General features: G+C 48.1%; 1 protein-coding gene across 1 annotated transcript in view; it reads right to left on the reverse strand.

Moving 5' to 3' along the window:
- The window catches only part of GPC1 (glypican 1), a 105,440-nt gene that overhangs the window by 13,594 nt on the left and 68,782 nt on the right, over positions 1-23,064 (reverse strand). The window contains exon 3 of the mRNA XM_010283273.1: positions 12,681-13,072. Coding sequence (XP_010281575.1) covers positions 12,681-13,072 — 392 coding nt within the window. The remainder of the gene's footprint in view (positions 1-12,680; positions 13,073-23,064) is intronic.

Here is a 23,064-nt window from a genome sequence, read left to right on the forward strand (position 1 = left end):
CCCGCCAAAACCGCCCGTCCCCAGCTACACCGCCTGCGCCCACGGAGCAGCCACCTCCTGCCCACGCAGCTCGTGCAGGCTGTTGCCACCTGCCTTGGGGCAGCGGGTGCAGGGAGAGCACTGGGTGACAGCGGCTCCTGAGGTTCAGGCTCAGCTCCTGAGGGTCTGGGGGGAAAAGAGCGGCTTTCGCACCTCAGCGAGGATCATTTCTGGATGTCAGAGCAGAGCTGTGTGTGCAGCGCCAGCCTGTCACTCTCGCAAGGTGGCTTTGTCTCCCGGAGGACAGCGGAGTGCCACGCTGCCCCAGGCGCGGGGGCCCTGCAGCACCCCTCACCCCTGCTCCCCTGTCCCAGAGCCTCTCCTCTGAGGACGAGCAGGTGCCACATCCACCACCAGCTGTTGCTCCGCTGAATCTGGCAGGTGCCAAGTGTTCAACTTAATCTCTTGGCAGAAAGGGTAAGAATCTTTGCGGGTGGAAGAGGCCAGGCTCCACTCCCTTTCCCCAAAGAACAACTCAAACCTCTCCTGTTGGCAGCAGCACTCCTTTTTCACAGGCAGGCTGCAGAGGTGAGCTGAGAACAGAGGGATGAGAGGACAGGAAGAGGAATTTCAGAGAGTATCTTCCGCATGTTTTGCTTGGCTAGAGCGCAGCTCCTCGTTGTTCCACCCAGCCCACGGACTTCTGCTCCACACAGGGCAGAGTGAGGGCTTGGGGCTCCCAGAGCCCCTCCTGGCCCTGATCCTGCACCATGCCTTCGGGGGACTTGCAGCATGTTAAGGAACGGAGCCCTTCAAACATCTCTTAATCCTTGTGGATTAATCTGCTGAAGCAAGCTTCCAGGTTTTTTTCAGGTATACTGTATCCACACAGGGGATTTTCAGCCCCAGTTAGGAGGGTCTGAGATCCCCCTGTATGGATACAGCAACACCGCCAGGACAGTGCTGCAGCTCTCCTGCCTGCCCAGCTCTTGGTGCAGCCAGCTCCAGTGGTAGCACTGGGGAGAACTGCTCCTCAGGCTGGAGCAGTGGGACCACGTGCCCTCCATGGCAGCTGATTCCAGATAAACACCCACACGGGGAGAGCGAATTGGTTTCACCAGGGTGGTAAAATCAAGACCGACCTCCACCTGCACATCAAGACATCTTTACCTCCTTGTTCTGCTTCCACCCTTCAACCTTTACAAAGCCCTGAAACGTTATGACCTAGCCCCCGCCCAACGGCTAAGACCCGATGGAAAGCCCCTCTGGTTTTCCAGCGCAGATGTGCAGTAAGTGATAGATCAATAAGCAATGTCCTCTATTCATCACAGGTGGCCTCAAAGCAGGAGCATGCACACTCCTGCAGATGGAGTGAAAGCTAACATCATCACTTCGTCTTTAAATGACCTGGCACAGCATGAAGGCAGTACGTGACGGCAATTGAGTTCTCTAAGTACCATCAACCTGGCCCAGCCTGTGGCTGGTTCTCCTTTAAGGAGACGTGGTTCTCCTTTAACTTTAGCAGCACCTATAGTCCTTTCTTAGCTCAGTGACCTAGAAACTGCATTAGGAAGTCAAAAGAACACACACAATACACTGGAGAAGCCATTTCTCAAGGATCTGAACTGCGCGCCACCGCCCCCCCCCGATTACTGAGAGATATGGCTTGGAGCCAGGGCACTCCTCATTCAGTTATCAGAGATGTAAATAAATATGCTATATAAAGCTAAAATCCAGATACTCTATTCTGATCCCAGTGACATCAGTGCGTACAGGCCCTTAAAGTGTAAGCCCAGTGATGAAGTGCTAATGAAAAAAATATTAATTTCTAAGACGTCCCCCAAATAGGGGACAAGTCAGTTTTGAGCAATAAACCATTTTAATTAAAGCTACTTTACAGCTGGGGATACAGCAGTTGATTCGAGTAGCAATGAGGTAATGCAACGAGAACAGGTGGCTGCCTCGTAAAAAAGCCCCACCACACCGTAAGCGCTGACATTTCAAGGAGGTTGCCATCAGGTATTATCCCGCGACCACCGCTTGTAGCAAGAGCCAAGCTCTGGGCTTTTCCAGGGCCACTTTCCCAAGCCTGATGTGCCCGTGCTTTGCTGACGGAGCCACCCGACCCGATGTGAATTGCTGGAAGCAAGCGCTTTGCAGAGCAAAAGATCTTTGCAGACTCTCGTGTCATGTCTCGGACAGAGCTGGCGCTTGCGGGTTTGCACGGCTCACGGCACAGCCGCCCAACGGGACCACTGAGCTGGGGCTCACCATGCAACTGTTTGGCAGCGGCGTTTGCACAGCAGCCAGCAGAGAATGGGCACGTGTGGAGACAATACGACATAAAATTGAGAGCACACAATTCTCAGCATTCGGAATGGCATTTGTTTCCCTCATTTTTCCTCCTCCTGAGCAATTCTTAAATCAATTACAGTAAAATTAATGACTTTCGCAAGTAATTTGCTGAGAGGATGGGCTGGGGGATTAGTCGCTAGCTGGGTTCCTTGCCACCCCCAGCCAATTTAGAAAACATTCATTTGAAAGGCTTCTAACAAAATAAAAAAGCTCCTGCCATGTATTTTTATTAATATGCTTTCTAAGCAGAGAATCACAGAAACACAGGAGGCTCAGGGATAACAAGCAGTCACCTACTCTGTCTCCCTGCATTGAGACACATTCGAGGAGATCTAAGTTATCCTTCATATTACCTAAAATATAAGTTCAAAACAGTTATAAACTTTCTGAAGTGAAGACCCAAGGAGAGGTGAAACTACCTGTAGAAGAGGAAAGCACTCAGCTCCAACAGGTGAGACACCCCTGCATCGACACTCGAGGGACTGAAGGCACCTGGGTGCAGACACCTCTTGAGACAGCCAGGGCTTTAGGCTCTGTAGGACATCCAGCAGCAGGGTACCACTCTGGTCAAAATGGGCTACATTTTTCCAGAACAAAGGAAAAAGCCTTCTCAACCTTCCTCTGTGCCTTTAAAGAGCAAATCAAACTCGTGATTTGCACGTTCAGCCCAAGTTACCCATCTTTGCAGAGATACACACACTCACAGATAACAAAAGCACATCTTAGCCACAGGGCACTTCTCTCTCAGCCCCACCATTATTTATGTTCCTTCTCCGACTAAAGCACCTACCTGGGTTATATGTTGATTTTCCAAACACACCCCACTGATTTGTAGACCTTTTTTCAGCGTAAGGTTTGGTGCGATTCACAAGGGATGCAAAAGAGGGGTGCAATTCCTCCTGGCCTGACCCTGGACCTCTCTGAATCTACAGCACTGGGAGGTTTTTTACCCTTCTGAACTGGGACCTCATTTGACAGGTCACACAGAACAGAGAGGTGCAAAGAGGACGTATGTTTTCTGCCGTTACCCTAATGCCTACTGCTTGGAAAATATTCAAGAGCCTCCAAAATACCCTGAGTAGCATCAGGGCACAGAGAAGACCACAGAAGTGATGACATGAGTCTTGTATGTCACTGAGTTTCTGCACGTGCTCTGCCTCTTTTCGCTTAAAGCTGCTACACCCTCCTCACTCCACAAAGCTTTTCTTTATCCAAGCCAATTATTTCCTGAAAAGGTGGTTGGAAAGACCAAAGAACGAAGTGTGGGATGCAGAGAGGAAGGCCCTGGGGAACAGCGACCAAAGAGGCACTAGGGCTGGGACAAGCTCCATAAGTGACGTCTAGCAGTTACAGGGTCTTCTTGATTGAGCGATGTCTCTCCCTTCCCCTCCCAGCTTCCTGAGCGGTGGAGAAAGGTTGAGCTTTAGGAAGCCACAGGCATCTGGAAAATCATTTTAACAGTGGCAGTACCAAGCCGGCTCCGGCTGGCTGCGAGGGGCGAGCCCAGCCGCACTCCTCCCGCAGCCAGCAGCAGGGCTCCTCCTGCGCCCATCAGGAGGGGATCAGCTCCTCTGGCACCCAGAACCTGCAGCCAAGCTGCAGATGCTGCTTTTGAAGTGCTGCCTTCAAACAACAAAAAGAAAAAAAAAAAGAAAAGAAAAGAAAAAACCCCCCACCCCAACCCCAAATCCTTTTTCCTTTTGAAGCCTAGCTTAAAAGCAAACGAGAACCTGCAGCCTAGCTGCAATGTGATGAGACTCCTCGGCCTTCAGGGGCCTTTAAGTACATCTGAAAGGCATTTAACACCAATAAAATAAGCTGAGCCCTTGCTGGTATTCTTCCTACCCCCTCTCCCCTCGCACATTCACCCCCAGGCTGCTGTGAGCCATCTGTGCCTTGCTTCCCAGGGGAACCAGGGTTAGGTAAAGGGGAGAGATTTGGGGACAGAGAGAGAAGTCTGAGTGAAAAATAAGGGCTGCTGGAAGTGCTGTCAACCCCCCAGCTTGTCACGGGGACATGGGTGGGTCGGCTGATCAAGGGAGAAGACAGAGCTAGTCCCTAATGCTGTCAGTGGACGTGTCATTCTGTGGACTTTGTCCCCTCTAAAAATTTTGCCGAAGGGAGTATGCGGTTGGCCCGCAGGGAGCTCTCCGCAGCGTGCTGTTGGTGTTCACTGAGCTGGACCACGTCCCTGCCACGCGGCTGCCCTCCCGGTCCCTTCCTGGCCGCAGCCTCTGAGGAGCACTGCAGACCCAAGGTGGGCACGGGGGCCTGCAGCACCTGGCTGTGGTTTTGGTGTGACGCAGGGATGGTTGCAGTGAACACAAAATACCTCCAGACATGTCAGATACATGTCAAAATGTGCCTGCACTAACTCTCAGGTATATTTTTCCAAGTAGAAGGACTTACTGTCTGAATGGCCATTAGAACCTCCAGAAGCACCAGTTAAACCCAGCGATATCAGGCAACTTAGGTTTTCCAAACTAAGGGATGCTTTGAAGCCATTAGGTAGCGGGCAGCCTTCTAGAGGCAGGCACGTATGCTGGGCAGCTAGAGGCAGAAAGCACCTATAGCTACAGACCTCCACAGGTCTGGGGGCTGAACACAGCTACACAGGTGGCTACAGCCGAGGCATTCAGAGCACCTTTGCTTACCTCCTCATGAACATTTTAAAGGCAGGTGATAGAAGTAAGGGAAGCTTTTCCCGCCGGCTGAGCAAAACCCATTCTGGGATAGTGTTTAAGGGAAAATGGGTCAAGCTCTTCAAGTCACAGATCAGGGCATGTGCACTGGGAAATGCAGGTGGGTGTTCAGAGCCACTCCAATTACCCCAAATCCCTCAGTTGGAACCGTACAGTTGGGATAAAGTTGCCAGTGTGAAAAAGAGCAGCTACAAAAAAAGGCCAAGCAGGGGAGCAGATCCTGCTCGGCCGGCGGTGAGGAGTACTGCCGAGCTGCCCACAGGACGGTTGACAGCCCAGGAACAGGCTCAGAAAGCCAACCTTGCTTTCTCTTTTATAACAAGACCGGCACTGGGACGACAGGTTTGCGTTTCACCGGGGAGCTGGCCAGCTCCATGACCATGGCTAAATGCAACACGGCAACTTCACATTGGGAAACATTTCATTTCTACAGTCTCCCCATGAAGGCCCCTGAAATACTGTGACAAAAACCCCAGGGCTGTGCTGTTATTTGCACCTCCACGTGTGCAAGCCGGAAATCAGGGCCACGGCTGCCCCGTGCACTGGGCCACCAGCACCCACTTTCCCCGGTGAAAGGCGCGGGAGCTGCAGGTGCTCCCAGGCCTCCGCAGGCGCAGGGAGCAGACCCCGCTCTCTCCACCACCTGGTCAGCAGCTGCCTTGTGCATGTTTATGCCAGCCCTGATGTAATTAGCACCTTGACGTGTGTTAAATGAACCAAGCCTTCCAATCTTTCAGAATAAAACTCTCAAAGAAACAGCTGCAGGGCTGACAGAAATATGATTCTTTCAAAGTCTAATGAATTGTATAATCACTTCAGTCATTATTTTGCATCTTCCTTCCACAGCCACGAGTCCTTGAGCACGGCGAGTTTTAAGCCTCGCCTAGGCCATCATTCAAGATATGGAATGAAACAAGAAGCATGTTTCTGAACCCCTGTGAGGGATCAGAAAGCGAGCGGGCGCAGGCGCAGTGTGCTGGCTGTGCTGGGGTCCGGTGGCAGGGGTAGGGCACAGGTGACCCCGCCGTTTGGTGACCCTCTTGCTTTCACCTCGGCACAGGGCGAGGGACAGAGAGGATGGAGGCTGATGCCAAGTCCCTGCCCTTCGCGCTCCAGCAAGCTGGACCTGGTGTTAAGCCTGAAACCAGCCAGACTGCCTGCCTCTGTCCTTGTCAGCCCAGCAGCCAAATGGCCATTTTGCAGACTCAGAAAAAAAAAAAAAATTAAAAAAAAAAGGCAGTTAGGGTAATCCAGCCAAACTGAGGCAGCGAAACAGAGCACAGCGTCAGCCCCGGCTCCCTCTGCAGCCAGCAATGATGACGGCTCCAGAAGGCAGTACAGCCTGCGAGGGATGCCAGACCCGAGGGCAGGACCCACAGCTAAGTGAGAGGACCTGTGCCTTTGGATTCCTGTCTAGTGCCTAACTGCCTTCAGATATTAAAATGAGAAAGATTCATGTGGATAGAGACTGCTGTCATGCTCCTCTCCCTCCAGAGGAAAACACAGCAAGCCACCACCTGCCTATTCAACACACTCCCTGCCCTGTTCATCTGATGCAGTTATTTCCAGCTGGTACAATTTTCAATCCTTTGAAAACTAGATTCAATTGACTTTTAACCACCAGGTAAATATGGGAGACGTATATCTACTTGCCTTCAGTATTTCTATTATATTCAGAACACCTATGGGCTTTTATCCCCGAAGGGTTGTGATTTAAACATAATAACGGACAGAAATACTGGAAAGTAATCTCTGAAATACATAAGGATGTGTTCAACACTGCACGCTCCCCATCCAGCTCGATTTGAACCTGTCCAAACAAATTCCAACTTTATTGCAAAACTCTCTCCCTAGCTTTACATGCAGCGCTGCAGGAACGCCTCTGCACCCGCAGGCCCCACGCTGCACCCAGCAGCAGGGCTGGTCTCGGCGGCTGTGCACAAGCAGGAGGGAGCGAGTGCAGGAGCCGCTGCCCAAACTAGTCCCTGAAGGTGCAAGAGCTTATTTCAGCCTCTAGTCTAAGCCGGTGTTCACAGGCAGAGGTGTCTGAAGTGTCACAAGCTTCTCAGCAACTAGGACTTGGGAATACAGCCAGGCCAGCACGGGGTGCTTGTGGCATTTTTCACCCTATGAATCGCTGCTGGGCCTGCAGCAGCGGCGACTTTTAGCACAGGCACTGACCAGCTCATTTTCAGAAAGCTCTGTCAGTGATTTGCAATGGCAGTAGGGAAAAAAAAGAAAACCAGCAAGCTCCAGCCAAACGGCTCACCAGTTGCCGTTTGTACCTGGCTGTGGTGAGCTGCATCCCACCCCCATCCCCACTGGCGACGCCAGCACCCGTGGGACCCGCTGCTCCCCACTGCCTGTGTCCTGCGCGGAGATCCCACGGGGCTCCGTCTCGCATTACCTCCCTGCCTTTTTTTACGGGAGAGGCCAGACCTGCGGCTGAACTCCTGGCTGAACAGTGTCTTACCAAGACCTGCAGAGCTGTCTGCAGGTACAGGTGACTGCGGTCTAAACATGGGATCCTTATTAAATCCCACGTGAGCAAACAGATGATCTCCCTGAAGGAAAATGCTACCTCCCTTGGCGGGAGCAGGTCCCAGATGAGAGCTTCTCCCAGATGGAGAGAGAATTTACTGTGGCACCTTATGGCTCCTCGGGGCAAAGCTGGTCTCTGCACAACGGCATCCTGCCATCGAGTCACTGTCATAACACAAGAACACACATCTCTGCCATAAAAAAAATGAGCAGCTCCAAAGCGAGAGGTGGGATAACAGCCCGTGAAAAGGAAATAAACATGGCAATACGAGGGTATTGCCACTTGCCAGTGCCATGGGACAACATTCTCATAAGATCCATTTGCAAACACTAATGTTGTCTTTTCAGGATCAAGGGGAGGCCAATTTAGATAAATGCTTAATTTTGTTACCAAAGTTAAATCCTTTAAATGAAATAAAATGTTATTTACGGTTTTATGTACTTGCTGCTGATGTTCTGAATAAAGAATCCACTGAAAGGATGGAGATGTGTCACCGAGCACATGGGACAGGAATTCATTGCACTCAAGCTGTTTTAGCACAGTGGTTTCATAAAGTGTGTGAAAAGAGACTATGTTCTTCATTTTATTCAGTCAGATCAATTTTATGCCTAGTTCACCCAAAAAGCAACTGGAAGCTGAAGACAGAAGTCAACTATGTCACTCCAAGCTATGGAGAAGAGCAGGGTATGAGACATGGCTACAATCTTGAAGGACATGAGGACCAGGAATGACCATATTGTCTTTGTTACAGTATCGACTTGTTGAAAATGTAAAGCATGTTTAGATAAACATTGTTTTCCATATGTATCCAGCACATTCATTTAATTGTTAAAAACACTTACAAAAATTCTATTTTTGGGCCTTTTTAATTGGAATTCCGTTTCCATCCAAATGCAGCTTGACCCACCATGTGTTTAAGAATTACTCATATGGTAAATAGGAAAGCTGCCACTTACCTTATACTAACATAAAAGTTTAAAAAATAAGGCTGAAATGTATTGTGAGACACAGTACTGCTTAAATAAAAATGTACCGATAGACAAACTTCATAGGTAAAATGAAATACAGGGTTTAGCTTATAATTAGTACAGAAAATCATCATATTTTGTTTCAAACTCAAATGAGAATCAGCCTTAAGAACATCTACTGAGTAAAGGAAAGGCAAACAACTATGAAAATTGATTATTTAAGTAAGTGTTTCTTGCTTATGTAACTGGTGTTTTTTCACATCAATCCTCACTGCCACGGGGAAACATAAAATCCAAGAGCAAGAAGCAATGAAGACCCAGCGAAGGAAAGATTGGCCTAATAACTCACTTTCTGACTGACGAGCAAAATTCATTTTAAAACACCTCCTCTCCCTGCCTTGTGAAGTGAAACATTAGTTTTTTACTTTTTCCATGCTCTCACCTGAGATTCACAGGTTGTCCAGGTGTCCAAGGGGAATTTGAGGACCCTGGACATTTTTTGACATGCAGCTCTCCTGCCTGCCCGTCGGTGCAGCACGGGCACGGTGCTGAGACACAGCAGGCCAGCAAGGACCTGCGCGCAGTCTGGCTGCCCTTTTTGGGTGCGCTGGCGCAGACAGGATCACCTCTGCTACCTGTCCTCACAGGACTTGTGTAATAGTGCTGACCTAAGACTTAGATGCATGAGCAGTATCGCAGTGTGAGTAATAAATAACAAAACCAGCCAGGATATTCCTGCTTATCATGCTGCATCTCTCTGAGGATTTTTTGCTTTTGTTTTAAAAGGGATTATCTCTCAGCCCTTGCCATTTTTACCATCTCAGTTTTGCTTCCCCTCCCCTGTCCCTGTGGGTATTTGAATTCACCTACACCACCTATTTCAAGGAACACGTTCTTGCTCTGATGGCTGAGCACAGCAATTGCTTACACCAAGCCTGGATCTCCGAGCAGCAGCTGGCAGGCAGCAAGTCTCCCAGCACAAGGCCTTCACCTGTTCACATGAAGCTTGGAGTTGCAGCAAAAGTTATTTTTGGGCAGTTGCCAATCTCACAACTAAAGAAAAGGATCCTAAACAAACCTGAGATATTTCTCCTCTCTTGCCCTGGCACACAGCAGGAGGTGTGCATCACTGGGACCTCCTTCTCGGTGTGCACTTCACTAGGGATTTTGTGGCTGCTGCTGTTTTGGTAGCTGCTACTTTATGCAGATGATGAAAAATGCACTTGGCATTGTGCAACTTCAGGGAAAACCTGCAATTTGTGCTGGAAGAATAGCTACAGAAACACGTAACCCGAATGTGAACACAGAGATGCTGCCCCAACGCGCCCAACCACACGTGGCGCATCAATAACCCCATGCCCTGTACCGGGGGCAAGGAGCCGACCTGCACATCCCTCCCCAGCCCTGCCGCTCCGCCCGGGCTGCGCAGAGCCACGCCAGCCGCGCGCGTCCCGGGCCCCCTCCCACAGCCACCATGCAGATGGCAGTGCTTCCGCCGCAGTCAGCGAGTGGCCAGGTTGGTGGCAGGAACCGTGGCATTAAAAGCTTTAGATCTTGGTGTTAGAGCCTGCGGTTTGTCAGGGTGACTTTGCCTTAAAAGCTTGGACAGCAGTAAAGATGAAAAACGGTTTTGTCATTTTCTCCCCAGCTGCCCTCAAACTATTTAACCCCAGCAGGACGCTGAGCGCCTGCTCCCAGCACACCGCTCCCGCTCCTAACCCTGCACACCGACCGGCCACCGGCCATGGGCTGCCTGGAGCGACGGCTTCCTCGGAGATCGGGCAGCTGGAGGCTGGGGAAGAAATGCCCCTCGGGCACAGTGGAGAGGCAGCAGGGATTAAAGAAATCTCATGAAATCCCTGCCTGTAGCTCAGTCAGGGCAGGCTCTTCCCCATTTTAAGACAGCCAGAAAATCTGGCAACCACCACGAGTCTTTCACTAGAATGTCCAGTAATGCAGACTCTGCCCAAGGACCTAAAACAGTGATAGGATACAGGTGACAAACACTGAACTGGAAGTGTCTAAGAAGCCAAAACCAGGAGGGTTTTAATAGAAATCAGTAGTTTTTCTGGGATTTGCAAACAAATAAAACTGAAGTAATCTAATTTTTCAAAAGCCCAAAGTTAGGTAATTTATTTCTAAGTGTCCATTTAAACAGGCTTTCTCAGACTTCCTGACCAAAACACTCACCGCTGCTCCGTACGAAATTTCAGCTCAAAGAGTTATTTTTAAAGACTGCAGCTACCAGCTGACAGGGAAGTCAAATCCCAGTCTCTGATCTTAATAAAAGTCTTATACACTTTCTCCTAACATGGCTAAGTATAAAGCAACATGAAAAATTACTAAAACCAAAGCACCAGTTGCAGACCGAGTTCAGCACTTCACATCTGTTTGGCACTAGTGTAAATCCACATCTGGTAAAGGAAGGTGGGTAAACCAGGCCTTTTATTTTAGGTATAGCTGAGGGCTACCAGGGCATCCATAAAATGGATTTCCCACCTCAGCATTCTCAACCCCTCTTGCCTAAAGTACTAAACCCACTCCTGAAGACAGGGGAAAGTTTTGGCCTTTGTTGCAAAACCAGCTCTCAGGGAGGCTTTGCTGACGTTTCCCAACTCAGTCCATACAGATTGTGCTACGACAGCAACATGCCAGGTTAATGGCAACCCCAGGGAGGGCTCCTGTGAGAGAGAGGAATGGCTGGGACCCTCCTGGAAGATGCTCCATCCTGGAGGAACGAGTTGAGGCGAGGCAGAAGAAAGAAGAGGATCTGTGACTGGTCCTGTACCCCATCACTTATCCTGTTTGATAAGTGAAGCCAAGAGAGGGAAGAGAATTCAGAAAGGGGGCACTGGAATCAAAATCCAACAGGACAGGAGCGTATATGAAGGTTGGGGAAAAATATGCGGCATGTCTGTATCTCAGGTCCTTCCCTTCCGCTGATACCATTGACTGCAGTTGCCCTGCCAGCCTGCTTTACCCACCAAACTTGGCTGCAGGCAGAATCACACACATTGAGCTGGAAATCTCTGCCATTCAAAGGATTTATGAGAAATATTTTACTTTGGTCCCTCTGAAATTACATCATTCTCCTCTTTTATCTGTCTTAAGTGTCAGGAGAGTGTGATGTTAATGAGATGTACAAAGGCTTTTGGGTAGCTGAACAGTTTTACAGTCCCACATTGATAAATTAAAGCATTTGTCACTGTTACCACATTAATGTTTCTTCCTGAGATCAAAGTCTGGATTTGCTGCATCAGAGAGTACCGTCCTCTGCCACGCATTACCACGCGTTACCTTCTGAGGAAATTAATTGCAATACCGTATCCCGATTCTCATACCTGCTGATTGCCATCTCCACATGCAGTATGCAAGTCATTTTTTTAGCATGGATTTTCTCCTCGCTACCTGTGTGAAAAGCCTGAATATCTTGTTTCAGGACAATCACCGTCTTCTGACTCTGAAAGGCTGCTCCTGCAGTAAAGAATACTGACAATTTCCTACCTCCTGAAACCCTGGATTCAGTCATGTTAATTTACATTTATATAGCACCTTTCATCCCTGAAGATCCCAATGCACTTTACAAACTCACAGTCTCTGTATACAGAAGCTGTACAAATATACATGGCTACATAAACAGACACAGCAATCCCATCACCAACTGATGAAACACATCTCTTCGCGTGTATTCCCAGCACACTCATGGCAAGTCAGCTCTGCACACCCTACGTTATATTGCCATCAAGGAGGAAAATAAGGCAGTGTGATTTAGAGGCATGCCATTTCCCTGTTAGGGAAGTGTGAGGAATCTAGGCAAGCAACAGAACAACTTTACAGCCCAGGTGACTGACATCTCCTTGGCACTCTGCTGCATAGGTTAAAATGAGGTAAAGACTGATTTGTGGTGAGTTATACCTCACCGCTTCTGCACCGTCAGTGCCTGTAGAAGTCCAGGCTTGCTGCTCCCTTCCACTGATGGGTGATCCTCAAGCAGTTTGTTTTATAAAACTGAAAAATACCTGTTTGCTTTGTAATGAAAACACAAGGGGAAATAAACCTCCCTCTCCCCAACAGTAGTAAGTGACTGGCTCCAGCCAATCTGATGATGGAGGACAAGGAAGAAGCCAAACATACCTGAGACACCTTTTTGACCACGTCGCTGCCCACAAGAAAGCCCTGTGCGTAGGAGCGTGCTGCGATGAAGGCTCGGGTTGCCTTCACCTTCAGGTCCCTGGGAACTTCCCCGAAGGGCCTGTGCTGCTCCGCGTGTTTCACCATGCAGTCCAGGTACTCATCTGTGATATGGTACTGGGGATTCATCAGCTTGAAGAGCCGCTCCAGCAAGCGTGTCCAGAACTCATTGAGGGCCTCTTCCAAGTTGATATTGGAGCCCCGGTAATAGCGGCGTAGCTCGCTGTACAAGTCCTTGAAGACCTTCATGTTTTGAGTGTACAGTTCTCCATACATGCTTGGAAAAGCATCATAAAGGGCCTTTTCTGACTTGTTCAACAAATCCTGGAAATAACCTGAAGAGAGAAGAAAAAGGAGATGGTGATGCATCAGTCGGACAAGAAGGGATCAACAGGCTGTGCCGTCCGGCAGCACAACCGAATGCCCTGAGAAAAGAGAAGGGCCCTAACAGAGCTTTTCCTTCAACCAACCTTACCCACACTCTCAGTCTTGAGCCTTACCTGAGAAGGCTAAGGAGGAAATCCCCACTGCCAGAGAACTGGGTCTCTCCACCTCTTCTGGGAACCTCACCTACAACCAAAATTGAGGCTCTTCTCTAAGTATGTAAGGTGCCATAGTGTTACTCATCGGTTTTCTTTACAGAATGCATCAACTGGCATTGCTTACGTGTCTGAAGCACAGAGCACAGCGGTCTAAGACAAGGTCCTTGCAGGCACAAGCTCTTCTTTAGGGCAGCACATTTACTTGAAGAGGACGTGGCTTTACTCTTGACTAGCTGTCGTCTCCACCAACACAAAACCACAATGATTTGGAGAGATCACTGCAACTTGTTTGAGCAGCCTTTCTTTCTGGCCTCACTGCTTATTTTCTGACGTGTTACTTCCAAAGCCCTAGTGAGATGGAGCAGGGCTGCCACCAGCGATGGCGCCAACCCTTCACAGAGATGCCCCCATCAGCCCTAGTCATCGCAGCCAGGCTGGCTCTGAGGCACAGCCCATGAAGTTTGGTCCAGAGTCCTAAGCACTGCGACAGGAACAGGCACATCTTACTATGTATTTGAAGACAGGGTTGTACGCAAGTGTTTTTGAACTGAGGCCAACATTATCATGTTCAAGGTTCTCATCCCATTTCCTTATTTGGATTGGCATCCTGCTTTTGTTTAGGTATAAACAACTAACTGGTTTTACACCCGATGTGTAGAAGTGTACACTACACCTGTAGTGGTTGTAGAAGTGACAGAAGTGCGACTCTCTTGCTACATATGGCATGGTGAAGATGACAGATTCAACTCCTTCCTTACCAACGTTTTTAGGTATTTCCATCCTCTCAATGGCCAGCTACTTTCAGGCTCTCTGAGACTGCACAGTGGGGAACTCATGGCAGAACTAGCTTGATCCAATTTATTGATTTACATAAGCAACTTTAATCATCACTGAAGTCAGTGAGAGGAAAAATGATTCAAATAAATTCATTTCAATTACATCTGTACTTTTTAGGGACTTTTTGAAGCAAACCTGATAATACTATTCTTTAAATCTAAATTACTATTACTTTTTTTTTTTTTTGAGATGTATGATAAACTCTAGTTGCAGGGAAACTGTTATTCAATTAAAATCAAGCAGCATGTATTTAGGTATATAAATTAACTTCACTGTGCTAGGCATATACGAAAAGAAAGCAAAACTTCTGAAAAATGCATTTTGCATGTATAAAGCTTTATTTAAAGTATTTTTTGAGGGAATGGCATCGACTACAATTAAAGATCTCTCAAACTTTAGAACTAGTAAAGCTCATTTCCATGGGTCTTGTTTATATTCACAGACGGGAAGGGCCATACAAGCTTTCCTACATTAATAATCTCTCACTGGCTTCTCAGATTTGAATGAAGCTAAAAGTCAACAAACAAATCAGGCAAGTGAGAACACCCTCTGCATTCACACCCCAGGCTGCTAACACTGGAACTTCTTGCAGTATTTTAACAAACCGATACCACGCATTAGTAGCCTGGCTTCCTCCAGCCACAATCACGTACTGCTTAATAGTTTAAAATTTGATTTAAGTGCTTTTAGAAGATTGTGAGGAAACTGGGTCTTAAGCAGAAGCTCAGTTTAATCACTTATTCAGAAAATAAAAATATGTTACCTAAAATGTTGAATAAAACCTGTGGTTTTCAAGTGTGCTTTCGGAAGAAATTTATTCTTACTCAGCCTGACCTGGTTGGCAGTTTGTATCTTCAAATATTTGTACTGCGATCCCTCCATGTCTCCAATGACTGATCTGCACGTGTTTCTCCACCTTCCCTATTAAAACCGGCTTTCTTCCTACAAACGCCAGGCGTAAGCGTGCTGCCAGCGGGCTGGCTGGACACCGCGGCTACCTATAAAATTACCTTGTAACGAGGGGTTCCCAATACGAACTGATCCCATCAACAAGTACTTTGCCTGCAGCACGTGCTGTCCTAGCACAGCTTATCAAAGCCGCTCCTGTGGAAGCTCAAAGACAAGGGCGATTCGAGCCCTGCCCTCTCCCCGGGTCTCAACTCCTACTCCCCTGCCCCAGCTGCCACAGAGGAGCTCTCTCCCAAGGCGGGACAAGCTTTCTGCAAGGCCTGGGGCCCCTCATCCCAGCCCGAGGGACTCCTTTGGGTCTGCGTCTCCCCCCGCTCGAACAGTTCAGCCATTGCTAGTCCCAAAGACAGCGGCACGTGGCAGTTTTTTCTTGTGACAAAATCACGGCTATGGAAGGCAGCAAGAGCTCTCTTTTTACCAAAAGGCCTCATTTGCCCTGAATGATTGTACAATATATAATTAAAACTTGGCAAGTGTTACTAGCACATACATAGCACCCATGCTGGTAATCCCCATTCATCGGTCTCTACACAGACCTCTGTGTAGAGACAAGCTCTGCTTCTGTGAAATGCTTGAGTATCCCCTCAAAGCCACGGCTCTGTGCCCAGCGTAGCGGTTGTGCGCACCCACTTCTAGGAGGTTTTGGCTACTCCACCAACAGGTGAGAGGTTGCAAAAGGATGATTCACCATTTGAGAGCTTCTCACCCAGCATTTCTCTCCCGCCCTGGTGTCGCACGTGAACCTGGGCTAAGGAGATCCCAGCAGGGCAAGCCCATGCCAGGGCTGCCGCAGCCCCGAGCCCCCAGCCCGCCCGCTCTGGCACCGCTGCGAGCCGACTCGAGGCTGATCCCACTGCGACGTCACCGCTTCTTGTTGCGCGGTCACCTGCCCTTGCAGCATCTCCTGGACGGGCTCGCTCCTTGGCTCACAAGCCAAGCAGGTAACTGCCAGGCAGATGATCTGTCCTGGCAGGACACTTTTTCCATGTCTGATTAATCTGAGGTGGCTTCATTTTTCTGTTGCCACAGCCTTCCTACCTGTACAATGAACAGAAATGGCATTCACCTACAACAGACGCAAAATACAAAGTTCCTCTGATGCTGATGAGATACCTAAAAGCTGCTCTGTATCTTAATGTATCACTCCAAGTGCTGCTGGTTACCCATTCACAGTTTAATTAAACTGAGCTCAAACTCTCTTTCGTGTACAATCAGTGCTCTTTTCCCTGTGACAAGTGCCACTAACTGAATAAATTGCTCAGCAATGCAGGTCCGACATGCAGCTTGGCACTCACTATCAGGAGGAAGAAAACATAAACAAATGTGGCCCGATTTGTCAATTCAAGGTAAAATGACTTTCTTTGTATTGCTAGAGGAGAAACAAGATGTATATCTTTCTGACAAAAAAATGGAAATCGCTCTCAAAAAAGTCCAAGCTAATTAAGAGTTGATGAACTGTTACTTCTCACCTAAATGAGAGAACACCAATTACAGTCAACTCATTTGTGGCTGGGTCTCAGAAAGTTCTTCTAGATTTCACACACTGATGAAAAAAAAATTCTACATTATCTAGGGAAAATTAATTAGCGATTAAGCCTCAATGTGTTTGTGATGAATAGCCAACCTGGCAGAGAATTTAAATGCCCATTTTGTAGCATTAGAAAAAGTACTATGAAGTGGGGTTTGTCAAGAGGGACGCACAGAAGCTTGTGCTAACCGCCCCAGTCCTCATGACCACAGCCTGCACCGCTTGTACATTTAGCACCGGTATCTCCAATTAACACTGCTTCATCTTCCTGATGCTCCCTGCCCACTAATAACCAACCTTTTAACATATTTAGACATGTGTCATAGATTAAGGATGTGCAGGGCCTTGGGATAAAACAACTTGCTGAACCAACTGATTTCAGGAAGAAGCAATTATTTATTTTAGGGAAGCACCCCATTATCTGTAGTCATCGTGGGTGGGGGACCCTTAGGTAACCTGGGTGGTTGGAAACCTCTAGTAATTCAGCTGTCCCACTATTTCTGTAAGAAGTTAAAAATAAACCCCCAGTGGGTCCATTTTGGATTTATTAACTCTCCCTTGGTTTAACCACTGCCAGGTCTGCCTGAGCTCCCAACGGACCATTAGGGAGATTAGCTCAGGCAGGGCTCGAGCAACGGGAGGCAGCTCCATCCAGGTCACATCCCGGACACATCCCAAAGGCCCCTGAGCTCTGCCAACACCACGTTCTCCAGGACGGCAGCAACAGGCTCAACCTGTGTCTGCATTCGTGCACTGTAGCATGTGGCTTTGCTCGCCTTGGAAATGGTAGGGGTGGAGGGAAAGCGCTCATGAGGAGCCAGTGCTGGAGCTCTAAAGCCCTCACTTGCTCTGGGAGTCACGGCTGCGCTCCCACCCCTGGGAGCAGGTACACAAACACCCGAGCTGGCTCTGCACAGGGCCAGCTTCCCTCTGAAATGATGCATTTGTTTCCACTCTGAGACACAAGAAAGCAGTTATGTATTTTCTGGACCCATGCTGGAAAACCACAGATTTCCAGCTTCTGCCCGCCCCAGAAATTTTAGAATGGAGGTATACTAGCCAGAGACACTGTCCTGCAAGTCACCTGCTAAATCCACAACTGGGTTTCCCCTCTTTCGAAAACTTTTCTCAAAGAGCCATCGAACAGTTGAGTCCTTGTCCACTGCTGCTGGCTGAGGGCTTCGCAACACTGCAGAGCCCAGCAGGTGGTCTTCCAACACCAGTAATTCTGCCACATCAAGCTCAGTTTCCCTGCGCCAATGAAAGGCACAGCTCCTCAGTCAAAGCTGTTCCTACATGAAACATCACCTTTTCACACTCTCTCTGCAAAAGTATTCCAAAGGAAAAAAAAAAGAAATGGGAGCCTGGTTGTTGTTGCTGTTGTTATTGCCTCTCACTTCCAGGCTCAGAAACGAGACAACTGGCTTTGCTCAAATGAAATTTGCCTTTTGGCAGAGGCCAGGTCTGAAAAACTTCTGCCTCAAATACAAAAATGCGAGGAAGTTTTTTACAACTGAGACTATTCCATAACCTTGGCTGCTGTTTCTCTTGCTGTTGTAGTGACAAAAAGTTACATATCAGAGAATTAAGTTTTCAGCCAGAATCTATAACCTTTGCATTCAAGAGAGATTGCAAATCCCCACCCACTCCCCTGCTTCACAGCTTCCCAGTGTTCGCAGCTCATATTTTCACAGTTTCCACATTTTCACAACTCTGGATTCAAATCGGGAAGCTGTGATCAAGGCAGGGACCGGCAGTTTCTCTCTGAAGCGAGAAAGTTTTGAGTTCCCCCTTCCTCACCGCCTCCCAGCGCAGAGTACTTTATCCAAACTCTTTGATACCATTTGATGATTCAACATCTGGAACACACAGGTGCTTCTTCAGCTAATACAATAATGGAGTGGGAATGGATGCAGGGGGGAATGAAGAGGTCACTGAAGGAAGAGCATCCAAATGCTTTGGGCATGCAGCAGATCTGGCTTTCTTCAAAAGCCACCAAATTTTAGAGGCATAATAGAAGAAATATGAGAATCAGAGAAAGTTGACTGAATTACTTGTGATCTGAATATTATTAAAGCCTTAAGCAGAAAACTGCAGTACAAAAAGTCTGAAGCACAACTGGAAAGAGAGTAGTACCTGATCAGAGTCGATGGAGAAGGAAAACGCATTGCTCAGATTATGCCATTAATTCCAAAATCAGATTTTAAGACATTTGTTCCTAAAGGCACGTTTAGCATTGAATGATTGGATTTGGTGAAGACTCCAGGCAATCACCTCTGCCTACATCTGGAAGTCAGACATAAAAGGAGGGGAAAAGCATCAGGGTGCAGGGCTCCAGGAGGAAAGAAGCCCATGGCAGGCGATACCTCCAACCCGTCACTTCCCCTTGGAGCAGCAGAAGCAGCACCCAGGGCTTCACCTCCCAGCTCCAAGCTCCCTCCTACTTCTTGCATTCTTAACACAAGAGCAGACTGCTCCACCCTGTGACAGCAAAATTCAATTTTGCTTATCCTTCTGAAAAGCCTTGAGCAGTCCCTGCAGGAACTCCTAATGACTTCTACTGCAGCCATGGAGTGCAGCAGTGCTCTACACCTACAGAAGTGTTGTGCTTGTGCAAATGCTAGAAGAGTTTTTCAGCACTGGGGCAAGATGAAAATCCTGCTGCTGGCAGGACAGCTTTGCACAGCAAGCTAGGCCTGCGGTCGGGGGGCCTGGCAGTGCAGCCATAAACTGCCAGGACAGCTGGAGGCACAAATGTGAAGAGGAAGAAATATCGCAATTTCTCAAGTTTGAGCAAGCACATGAGCCTGTGGTGGAATTCACGCAGGGCCAGAGCCATGGAGCGTCTCTGCAGCTCTGAAGGGAGGCTGAGTGAAATATGCTCACTGATAGCATTGCTATCATGTTTCAAGACTGGACTAAGAACAGGAGAGAAAAATAAGCTGACTCTGTGGTGTCCTGTACAGCAGTAAAAGCAAGGAAAGAAATAGCATGGGTACGTCTACTAGAGCAGAGCTCCCTCTCGGGGCCAGCCCCGCCAGTCTGAGGCACAGCATTTTCCTGGGCTGAGTGCCCATTTAATACACTGCTGCACATCCCAGTACCAATTTGCTTCTCCAGTTGGTTTTAATGCTGTCCTTGCAGTCAAACCACTATTAGAAGAGAATAATTCAGCAAAAGATTTAAGCCATTAAAATCCAAATCTAATGCCTTCATGTCTATTTTATTCACTTCAGCAAGTATATTTTATTCATAAAATTGTTATTACTCATTATTAATTTAAGTACTACCCATGCCTGTGCTGAAGAGCTGGTATCAATACAATAGCAGTGATATGCTCTGATTTGTACCTTAGCTGGGTGCTGCCAAAGGAAATAGTCAAGGCACGTGGCTTCGGCTCCACATGCAAATATCCCTGCACATAGCAATCCCGATAGCGTTTTCCTTGGGAGATACCTCTGACCTCACAGTTTCACGCTCCTGTGAAACAGCTGCTCTTGTGCAGCCCTTTCCTCAGTCCCGATCCACCCTGGAGAGTGCAGTCCCTCCCTGCGTATTCCGGGTCACTCTCCTCTACAATGTCTGTCCCACATTACCCATCGCCCCTGTTTGGTGGCTGCGACCTAAGAGGCATCACTTAGGTCTCATCACCACAAGAGGCAGATTGCAAAAAGGCCCAAACAAGTGGAGTTAAAATTAGCTTCTACCTAAAAGCCAAAGGATGAACAGTGCGAACGAATGTGCCAGGATGCAAGAATTACGATGCTTTTAGGTAGTGCAACTTCCAAACTTTTAGGATTTTCTCCAAAGAGCCACTTCACGTTTAATGGGATGCCAAATACTTTTATCTGATTTCTGCTCTGCACACTGTGTTCAGGAGAGGGGCTGAGAGCCGTGTAGGAACACAGGACTGAAGAGATGCTGTGGGTCAGTGAGACAAGTGCCAGACCTGCCATGCAATCATCTCCTAAACCTGCTCAGTGCCCGGCCCGAAGGCAGTTAGGAGATTTTGCCCTCCCTGTTCCGACTGGAAGGCTGGTCCAGAACTCCTTCAATGAGTGGACTCCTTTTCTTAATTTTCTGCTCTAAGTTCATCCTTTATGTGCTTGGTCTTTGACAATGCGATCCTCTAGTTTCAATAGTTGTTTTTGTTTCCTGGTGTCCATTCTGAGACATTTATACACAGGGTCCCATATTTTCTCAGCATCCATGCCGCCTTGCTACACAAGCGCAGGTACTTTCCCCTCTCCACACCTGACAGATTCTCCAGTCCTCTGATCATACCACTAACTCATCTCTTCTGGTTTGCATTAACTTTTCTTAACTGTGGGTGGTCAGAACTACAAAGAACATCTCCTTTTCTTCACTGGAAATAACACCGTGAGTACTGCAAGGACTGCACTTACCTTTTTTAGGAATGCATCACATTAGCATTTCACAGACTTTCTGCCACCAACTGGTACATCCCCAACTCTCCCCTTTCCAACCAATTAGCCCCCAGCTGTATGCCTCACTCTGGAATACTGAATTTCACCCTATTTCTATTATTTTGGTCGTCATGGTTATCTACTATCCTCTTTCAGTAGTGACAATTTTTCCCAGCACTATGTCATCAATTAATCTCATGAACTCACTTCTTACCATTTGTGCCAGTCTTTAGTGGGGCTGTTAACTGTCTGGGCCTGTCTTTGAGAACCAGAACTGGGATCTCCTCCCAGCCCAGGAGCTCTCCTTTCAACACAATGTATTGCTGCCTCCATTTTAGCAAGTTCTTCACCCGATTATTCCTTTCCTAATTTCCATCTTCTTCATCTTAATTAACTACTTAAGGCACAGATGTAAATGCCTTTGAATTCTCCAGAGATGAGATTAGGTGATAGAACAGACACACTATGAAGAAGGGTGAAAGCAAGGAGCTATGTAGGATTTGACCTAATCTCTACAATAGCTGGGTCTGGGTAAAGGCAAAAGATGGCCTACTTAAACTGGTTTTAGACTGGGATATACAGCAGATAGCTTGTTTTTTTTGTTAGGGGGGGAAAAAAAAAAAAAGAGCTTGTTGAGAAAGCAAAAACTTTTTTCCTGCAGATGAAAGTTACTGTTGCGTGAAAAAACATTTTGGAACAGGGCTCTGCTAGCGAGAGGCCCAGGAATCACCTCCAGTCACTCCTAAGAAATAAAGTGTACTTTTTCAGCCAGGTCTTGGATAATATTTTCATACTTTATAATGCAAGCTTTGTGCCCATTTGACAGTGTTTTGAATGGAGGTCAGAGAGATGTAATTATTTGCATCTATTTTTATCCTGCATATCCCCCTCCTCTGTTTCTATGATTAGCCAAGATAGTTTGTTTTTATCTAAGGCAAGCAGGAGTGAATCAATCTATCAAAATAAGGGAGTGGAGAACATTCCCTGGCTGGAAAGTTCCCCACAGGGAAAAAGAAGATCCTCTCTTGAAGAACAGCAAGAAGGTGGATACTCTACTTGTCCTACTGGCAACCACCATATAACTACTTGGCACACAAGGAAAGCCAGCCAAGGTGACAGCAACAAGCCTGACTGTCTTGTCAGAGACAAGATGAGCACAGCCACTGACACCCTCCCCAGCCCCAGCATCAGGTCTCTCCAAAACACAGCTAGTGAAAAAAACACTTCAGACTCTGATGAGCTGATGAGCTCAGCATTACCGTCCTAATGGCCCTTGGACACAGATCTGTGCAAACCTTAAAACAGCCCTGAATTCCAGTTCATATCAGAACTTTGCAAAGACAAGAGTCACTTGGGGATGGGGGGCAAAGACGTCTAAATTTTCTGACTGGCAGGACATATAAACAAAGCCTGTGCCTACACTGCAGCATTAACAGCAGCCAGCATGCCCCCGCTGGAGCGCCTGAGCCCACTGCGGCATTCCCTTCTGCCTGGCGGAAAAATAGCAAGGAGGGGGCTGGAGCAAGTGGCATGCACCTGCTCGGAAAGTGATTCCAGGCAGCACACAACACCCTCGCAGACCCCGGGATATTAAATGCCACGAAACGTAACGCAGCTGACATCCAAGCCATTTGCCTGGATAGCTCCTCTGTTGTTTAGGCTTGGAATTTCCATGGTAGGAAGCTTGCTGCGGCGCAACGCCCAGGGCGGGAGGAGGGCTGCTCGGGGCCAGGGCGGCCCAGCGGCTGCACATGGGGAAGCGCACGTGTGCGGCGCCTGCGGCCATGCTCCAAAGGTTGAAATAATTGAGGAGTCAGCTGCTTAGGTGTACCGAGGTTTGCGTGCACAGCTACAAGGTCAGACAGCCTCCAGAGGTGCAAACCAGCAGACGGCCCTTTGCACACGCGTGGCTGGAAATAGTCAAAAGTTGTATGTGACTGTGGCTCCGTGTCCACATAGGAGACTGGAAGACAAGCTGCACGTACATTAGATTTTTCACATTGTTTCCTCAGACTTGGGCCTCC

The sequence above is a fragment of the Phaethon lepturus genome, unplaced genomic scaffold (genome assembly GCF_000687285.1).
Source record: "Phaethon lepturus isolate BGI_N335 unplaced genomic scaffold, ASM68728v1 scaffold11360, whole genome shotgun sequence".
Taxonomy (NCBI): domain Eukaryota; kingdom Metazoa; phylum Chordata; class Aves; order Phaethontiformes; family Phaethontidae; genus Phaethon; species Phaethon lepturus.